Source organism: Phalangium opilio, unplaced genomic scaffold, assembly GCF_054372755.1.
Source record: "Phalangium opilio isolate 3A_F unplaced genomic scaffold, DU_Popi_V2 ptg000537l_1, whole genome shotgun sequence".
Classification (NCBI taxonomy): domain Eukaryota; kingdom Metazoa; phylum Arthropoda; class Arachnida; order Opiliones; family Phalangiidae; genus Phalangium; species Phalangium opilio.
This window is the reverse complement of record NW_028324243.1, coordinates 646289-654956: the sequence shown is the minus strand read 5'-3', so window position 1 is coordinate 654956 and position 8668 is coordinate 646289. Positions and strand designations below refer to the sequence as shown.

The 8668-nt window shown below is 32.9% G+C and overlaps 1 protein-coding gene across 1 annotated transcript; it reads left to right on the top strand.

Annotated features, from left to right (window-relative positions):
- Positions 1-624: 624 nt before the first annotated feature.
- LOC149588676 (uncharacterized) lies at positions 625-7752 on the top strand. The gene is made up of 8 exons (XM_089862073.1): positions 625-689; positions 2921-3027; positions 3087-3192; positions 5571-5880; positions 7313-7325; positions 7460-7544; positions 7588-7674; positions 7747-7752. The coding sequence occupies exons 1-8, from the start codon at positions 630-632 to the stop codon at positions 7750-7752; spliced, it is 774 nt and encodes a 257-aa protein (XP_089718199.1). The 5' UTR covers positions 625-629.
- Positions 7753-8668: the final 916 nt, after the last annotated feature.

Below are 8668 nucleotides of genomic sequence, written 5' to 3'. Positions count from 1 at the left end.
AGTTTACATATTGTTAAATACAAACGTGACCTTAGTTTTTTAATCTTAGTGTTTAATTTTCGTAGCCCTGAACCACTATAATTAACTAAATTTGGTTTCAAGTAAAATCTTACTGTGAGTTGTCTTCTTAGATGTATATCATTTCAAGCTGCTTTTCATGGCCCCACAGAGAGTTGGCCAATCCCTTTACTTTCGATCTCAAAGGGCGGCTCCCTTGGTGTTCATGCGAAAATTACTTCCCCCGTACCCTTTTTTCTGATTGGTTCCTGCTTTTCTCATCGTAAACTTGGTGTGTAGAAGATTGGTTAGCATGCTAAAAACCCCACTTTTGAATCTGATATATCACCGTATTTTTCAACTCATTTCCATGAACCAAATATGAATGTTATGAAACCGAAATTGTTCCCGCCTTGAGTCGCTGCGAAAAGTAACACTTGACAGTTTTCTAGTTCAAAAGAAGCTTTATGATTCTGAAGCGGTGAAGTGTTTGAGCGCTGCATTTGATTTCATATCAAAGATACTTGGTGATAGTAATTTATCTGTTTCGACTATATTGATACATTTCAAACGATTTTGTCTCGAGGAAACATTTTCTACAGCAATAAATTTCGAGATTCCTAAACCAGAAAATGGAAGAACTGTACAATTCCAACATGCCTTACATCTTAACTGTCGCACATGCAGAGCAGGTAAAAATTCTCTATCTTTATTAAAAAATAGCGTTCAGTCCAAAATTTACTTTTTCCAGTTTCCAAACTGTATATTATTGCACTATATATTTGCGATCATCTTTTAGGTGTTTTTTCTCCGATGTTTTGTTTTCTAATTTTATTTCCATTACATTAAGCCTCATTGTTTCATATATTTATAACAATAATCACTATTAAACTGTCCCATTTTCTGCAATTATTTTTGGATATAATTTACAACGCCATTTGAAAATTTTTGCACCCCCATTTAACATATATATTTTTTGATTAGGTAACAAAAAATAAGATGCCTCCGAGGGGAGGACGTTCGGGATTTTTCATATTTTAAGGTTGAGATTTCAAGATGTTTAAAATTTGAGGAGAGATTTGGGCTTTCTTAAAATTTGAGGAGAGATTTGGCGGTTTTTAAAATTTGAGGTGAGATTTGGGGATTTTTAAAATTAGAGGAGAGATTTGGGAATTTTAAAAATTTGAAGAGAGATTTGTTGATTTTTAAAATTTGAGGAGAAATTTTGGGATTTTTAAATTTTTGAGGAGATATTTCGATTTCGGGATTTTTACATTTTGAGGTGAGATTTCTTGATTCTTAGATTTTCAGGTGAGATTTGGGAATTTTTAAAATTTGAGGAGAGGTGTGGGGATTTTTAAAATTTGAGGAGAAATTTGGGAATTTTTACATTTTGAGGTGAGATTTCTGGATTCTTAGATTTTGAGGTGAGATTTGGGAATTTTTAAAATTTGAGGAGAGATTTGGCGTTTTTTAAAATTTGAGGTGAGATTTGGGGATTTTTAAAATTTGAAGAGAGATTTGGCGTTTTTTAAAATTTGAGGTGAGATTTGGGGATTTTTAAAATTTGAGGAGAAATTTCGGGATTTTTAAATTTTTGAGGAGATATTCTGGGACTTTTAAATTTTGAGGAGATATTTCGGGATTTTGACATTTTGAGGTGAGATTTGGGAATTTTTGAAATTTGAGGTGAGATTTGGGAATTTTTGAAATTTGAGGTGAGATTTGGGAATTTTTGAAATTTGAGGTGAGATTTGGGAATTTTTGAAATTTGAGGAGAGGTTTGGGGATTTTTAAAATTTTAAGAGAGATTTGGGGATTTCTAAAATTTTAAGAGAGATTTGGGGATTTCTAAAATTTGAGGAGAGATTTGTTGATTTTTAAAATTTGAGGAGACATTTGGGATTTTTTAATTTTGAGGAGACATTTCGGGATTTTTAAATTTTTGAGGAGATATTTCGGGTTTTTTAAATTTTTGAGGAGATATTTCGGGATTTTTACATTTTGAGGTGAGTTTTCGGCATTTTTAGATTTTGAGGTGAGATTTCGGAATTTTTAGATTTTGAGGTGAGATTTCGGAATTTTTAGATTTTGAGGTGAGATTTCGGCATTTTTGGATTTTGAGGTGAGATTTCGGCATTTTTAGATTTTTGAGGAGAAATTTCAGGATTTTTAATTATGAGGAGCTATTTCGGGATTTAAACACTTTGATGTGAGATTTCTGGATTCTTTCATTTTGAGGTGAGATTTTAGGATTTATACATTTTGAAGTGAGGTTTCGGCATTTTTAGGTTTTGAGGTGAGATTTCGGCATTTTTAGATTTTGAATGAAATTTTCTGAGTTATAGATCTTGAGGATAGATTTCGGGATTTTTAGATTTTGAAGTGAGATTTTGTGATCTCGTGAAATTAAAGAGATTTCTAAGGAATTTTGAAAAACGTCCGATCCCTCTAAAAGACCAGCTTTCTACGTTACTACAGGTGTTTTTAGGAAAATGTGTTCTCCTTCCGCTTTCAAAAGGGAGCATAAAGAACATATCTTTAACAAAAATTGTTAAAATTTGTGTATAAGCGTTCCTAAAACTAAGCATCGCGTTTCCAATTATTCTCAAATTATTAAAAAAAAATTAGAAACATGACTACGAAGCTTTACTTGGTGTCATTAAAAATTCCTAAAATGTAAAAGATCAGAATAATTGCGACTGAAAATATTATGCTTTTATCAGAAAGAGTGCTCAACGCCAAATGGTAATATCTTCTTAATAATAAGATGGTTTAGATTTAACAGGTCAAATCTTAAGTTTACTACAAGAAAGCTTAAATTTCACGTTGAATGTTGACAACACACAAAAGTGTTGCACATATCTAGATCATTCGATACTTCAGAGAACGAGAGTTTAACGTTTGCAAATATGTTATTTAGGAGCTGGATCAATATGCCAATTCCTTCTTCACGTTGCCTTATCATCCGTTCAATCATATTGCATTAGAATACGCTCGTTACGTACTTTTGAGCCTAAAAAATGTGAAGTACGCATGCATTTTGATATTTTCTTGTTCATTTTGAACATTTCGCTTCTATTTTTCAGACTTGTATTTATGAGCAATAAAGACGTGGAAAATCGTTTGAGGGAGATCAATATTACGAGGTGGAGGTCAAATTCCGCAAAACATAGCCTCGCTATTAAAAATGGTGTAAGTGCATGAATTGCCAGTTGAATACTCTCGCATTTAAATAACGAATTCTTATTATTAATTAACATCAAAATAAAAAGTTGTCGTTAATTATTCAAAATATACGTTAGATATCACGAAATTGAGACGCATTAGCCCTAGTATATATCAGAGTTGTTGATTTTTTTATTTAAATCGGATTTTTTTATTTTTATTGATTTATTTAATTTTTTTGATTTTTAGTAAATTACCAACATGAAAACTTTTGAGTCAAAATAAACCAAATGCAAAATAATCATGACATTTAAGCAGCTATTGGATATTTTCTACAAAGTTATTCTTATTGTAACATTGAAATGCTAGTACAAAAAGACTAGCTTGACCACTATTTCATTTCCAGGCCTATTTCGAATCTTACTCCAGTTAAAATTGACCACGAGTGGCAAGACAAACTGGGGTTCTTGGAAAAACTTACACTGAAATATGCCAAAACTAAGATTACTTTTAATTATAGGCCCTTATAAGTTAAGTTTCTTAAATTATTTCTTGGAATCATAGAAAACATCTTTTTAAAAAATTAAAATAATTACTTGATTTTAATCAAATGATTTATTTTAAAAAATCGCTTGATTTAAATCAGTGATTTAAATCCAACTGATTTAAATCAAACAACCCTGGTATATATTATTTTTGCATCATTTTTGAAGAAATCATTATAGCCGCTTTAAAGAGAAGATTTGGAGGTAGAGCTCGGCATTTTCGATCAATTATCCACTTTATTTTATCTTTATCCATACCCGAAAATTATCCACAGAACTTACATGTTAAATCGTATTATAATCCACAAATTTGTTTATAAATAATCGGTTATCCACCAATTTGTGGATAATTGATCGAAAATGCCGAGCTCTATTTGGAGGGCGATTTAGGTGCAAAGAAATTGCGGGATTCATATTTGTCCCCTTGAAGACAATAGCTAAATAGATAAAATGACGTGGATAATCGATAGATAATGCCGAGCTCTAGGAAAAGGCATATTATTAATATTTTGGGAAGTCAACGAACATGAACGACAATATTTTGGAAAAGGCATATTATTTTGGGAAGTCAACGAACATGAACGACAATATTTTGGAAAAGACTTATTATTTTGGGAAGTCAATGAAGATAAACAACAATATTTTGGAAAAGGCATATTATTTTGGGAAGTCAATAAAGATAAAAAACAATATTTTAGAAAAGGCATATTATTTTGGGAAGTCAACGAAGATAAACAACAATATTTTGGAAAAGGCATATTATTTTGGGAAGTCAATGAAGATAAACAACATTATTTTGGAAAAGGAATATTATAATTGGAAGTCAATGAAGATAAATAACAATATTTTGGAAAAGGCATATTATTTTGGGAAGTCACTGAAGATTAACAACAATATTTTGAAAAGGCATATTATTTTGGGAAGTCAATGAAGATAAACAACAATATTTTGAAAAGGCATATTATTTTGGGAATTCAATGCAGATAAATAACAATATTTTGGAAAGGGCATATTATTTTGGGTAGTCAGTGAAGATAAACAACAATATTCTGGAAAAGGCATATTATTTTGGGAAGTCAAAGAAGATAAACAACAATAATTTGGAAAAGGCATATTATTTTGGGAAGTCAAAGAAGATAAACAACAATAATTTGGAAAAGGCATATTATTTTGGGAAGTCAACGAAGATAAACAACAATATTTTGGAAAAGGCATATTATTTTGGGAAGTCAAAGAAGATAAACAACAATATTTTGGAAAAGGCATATTATTTTGGGAAGTCAATGAAGATAAACAACAATATGGTTGAATTCTGATGTCAGTTGAATAAAAAGAATATAAGCATAAAAGTACTTTTTTGTTCCTTTATTAAATATCTCAAATATTTCACGAATATTATACTGCAATGTCGCGGCGCCTAATTGTCGTGGCGCCTAAATGTCTTGATGCCAAATTGTCGCGGCACCTAAGTGCCGGCACCCAAATGTCCTGTTCCTTACACGGTATCCCAGTTGTGAATTTAGCTTTAGTCATAGAGGGAATACAGTTGATGCCTAGACAATTGGGCCTTAACAAACACATAAAGGTAATATCTCTCCAAAGTCTATACTCTTTATTTCCTGTTTTTCCCCCATTGGATATTTTCATGTGGATAAGACATATCCTTATTGGATATAAAATTTCGTCTGCTTTACTGTATATTCGCTATGCTTTGAATACTGCTTTAATATTTCATAAACTTTAACTTCTGTAATTGTTCATAAATAAAGAGAAATAATTCCATATCTAGGTAAATAAGATTGTAAGTAGTCCTGATCATGACTCGGAGAGGTAATATTCTGGTTTCCCCAACTTGTTAAGATTCTAGATACAGTTATCGTCCACTACTACCCATTTCCCAACGATGCAGTGATACATCATGTAGCTCCAATGAGTTCCTACGATACGCATTCAATATTTTCGAGCATGCCCATGAAGAACGAGCGTGCACAAGAGAGTCTTTACATCAAGGGACTCGAGGACACAGTTTGGATCTTCAACCTCTTCTCTCTGCTAATAGTTTCTTTAGTATCTTTGGTGGCAGCTGGTAAAGGAATGAGAATGTGGAAGTCCAATTTAGGAGTTTTTACGGAGTTCATCTGGATCTACATTGCAGATTTTCTACGAAATCGTACGAACCATTAACTGTTTTCAAGTTTTATTTTATTTAAGGGAAAGGTTAAATATCATAACATTTAGCATTAAATTTATCTTAAACATGACGAGGACTACTGCGCCACCATTGGTTACGTGGCGTCTGCTAGCCCGAACCTCTTACCCTTAAAGGGATTGGTTGAATTCTCACATTCTGAGAGACGTAAGGGTAAGTTAGGCATACCACTTCATCACACGCGTGAGAGATTCGATTTAGCAGACGCCACTAAGGCAATGGCTTCGCAGTAGTCCTAGTTTATAAGACAAGTTAAATGCTAATTATTTTGCAATTAGAGATCATTTATTTTTTTTAAATATTTGGAAATATAGGCCGTTTGTTTAAGGTATTATATTATATTACCTGAACCTTTCCTTTAATAACCGCTCAAATCTATGTAATGCCTTGCCAAAGTTTGCGAAAGATAGTTCGCAAACTTCAAAATTTGTTAATGAGGATTTTAGGAGGGGGAAAATGAATAGTTTAATAAGCACTACTTCCGCAAGAAATGTCAGCGCTATCAAAACTGCAATTCTATTAATATTAAGTGGGTTGGTTTTACGATTACAAGTTCAAGATGCATGCAACGTATCTTCCCAACGTTAAATTGAAATGTACAGTCTGTTAGGGAACATTTTAAAATTGGAGTAGCAAAAGGTTAGTTTTGGTTTAGGTTAGGTTAGGGCTTCCTTCATTTAGTTTTAAGTTAGATTGGGTTAATTTAAAATCACACAATCTAAGTTAATATATCCCAAATCAAACCTAACCTAACTAAATCTGACCTTAGATTATTTAGTTACCCAGATAACTTCAACCATACTTGATTTTAAATTTTCAACTTAAATTACTTTATATTCTTAATTATAATTTTCATTTCTGAAGTTTTACCAGGGATAGATGTAATTTTAGAAGCAGGAATGGAGAACAGAGTAATCCCCCTATGAAAGAAGAGGCGGGTCATAGCAACAGAGGTAAAAAGGAATGACGTATTTTTCGCCGTTCACATCAGCAACGTCATAAAAACGTATTTTTAGTGAGCCAAAAAGTTAATTTAAACGTTTCGTTGCGTGTTGGAGGGAGGGTCTTTATACTGGGCTATGAGTCGGACTGAAGTAAATACTAACCGACGGTGGTTAGTAACCGTTCTCCATTCCTGCTTCTAAAACTACACCTATCCCTGGTTTAACAAAGTACACTTTTCAATAGAATGAAAAGCAATAGAAAATTTTTTAAGGTTCCATTTTGAGTATCAAATAATTATGACCCGTCTCTAGGGCTTATAATTTGGCGAGCAAATAATATCAATTAAGCCATCAGTAGATTAGAGGCAGTATCAAGTCTTGTCTAAGAGAGCGATCGCTCTCCTAAAAAACGCTAAGTTATTTATCTATTTTAACTGATACAAATTTAGCTGATGATGACAAGTGAGTGGTTTGGGAAATAATTAGATAGAACGATAATATAAGTGTCTAACCACTCCCTATGCCAAGATGTTTAGTTTGAGAAATCACAATTTTATATTAATTAACACCAATGACTTCTATTCAATGATATTTAGCGGTAACTACTTTGGAGAAACGTGGAGTGAAGAAATGGCAGCGATCCTTTTGGATTTTTGGGACAATGGTGTTGTCGTGGGCGTGGTCGGGAAATTTGACTGGCAAACTTATAACTTCACATTCAAAGACAATTGATACCATCGAAGATTTGGTTGCAAATCCAAAAGTTTTGCCTCAGATGTACCATAATGGTAAAATATTCGAATTAATGAGGGTATGTGAAACTTTTTTAAGTGGTTGGAAAATCGCGTAGTAATTCGTGACTCTAACGATAATTTATACGAAGCTATAAAAGAGGAGTGTAATACTTCTGCCCCCCTCCGCGCTGGGCCTTGTTTGAGGGGTTAGATTTCTACCCGGGATAGCCTCCTCACAGCTTTTAGAGAGAAGCAATAGGGTATCGTCCCTTTCAACCGAATTCCCAATGGACCGAAATCCCATTGGACCGAATAACACGCAATGATTTTAGATTTCCAGCCCAATGGTTATATTCCCGATGGACCGAAATCCAAATCGTCCGAATATGCCCCTAAAAATACATGAATATAACTTGAAACACTGTAGCCGTTAGCGATTTGGTGGTGTAGTGGATACGATGTTGGACTGCGAAGCGATAGGTTGTTGGTTCAAACCTCCGAGAGGTATGTTAATAATAATAAAAGTAAATGTTTCGTGATACAAATTAAAACACTCAGTTTCATTCCTTTCAAGGCAAGAGATATATAGAATTAATAAACAAATTGTGCTTAAAATGAAGTACAGTCTTAATGGTAGTTCCATCAATGTCTTTAAGTTTTAAATTAAAATTTTAATATTTTGGTTTCGGGTGGGTTAGGTTAGGTTAGGTTACGTTAGGTTAGGTTAGGTTAGGTTAGGTTACGTTAGGTTAGGTTATGTTAGGTTAGGTTTGGTTTGGTTCCAATAATTCGTTGACACCTTTTCCAAAATATGCTCCTTTTAATTAGCTACCACCTTTTCCAAAATGTTCTCCCTTTAAATAGCTACCACCTTTTCCAAAACATTCTCCTATTAATTAGCTGCCACCTTTTCCAAAAGATTTTCCTATTAATTAGCTGCCACCTTTTCTAAAATATTCTCCTATTAATTAGCTGCAACCCTTTCCAAAACATTCTCCTACTAATTAGCTGCCACATTTTCCAAAATATTCTCCTTTTAATTAGCTACCACCTTTTCCAAAACATTCTCCT

Bases quoted from the DNA above. Each gene is read 5' to 3' on its own strand.
- LOC149588676 (XM_089862073.1), top strand. From the start codon at position 630: ATGGAAGAACTGTACAATTCCAACATGCCTTACATCTTAACTGTCGCA. The intron at 690-2,920 runs GTAAAAATTCTC...TATGTTATTTAG, and splicing joins CTGTCGCACATGCAGAGCAG to GAGCTGGATCAATATGCCAA. The intron at 7,545-7,587 runs GTCGGGAAATTT...TCACATTCAAAG, and splicing joins ATGGTGTTGTCGTGGGCGTG to ACAATTGATACCATCGAAGA.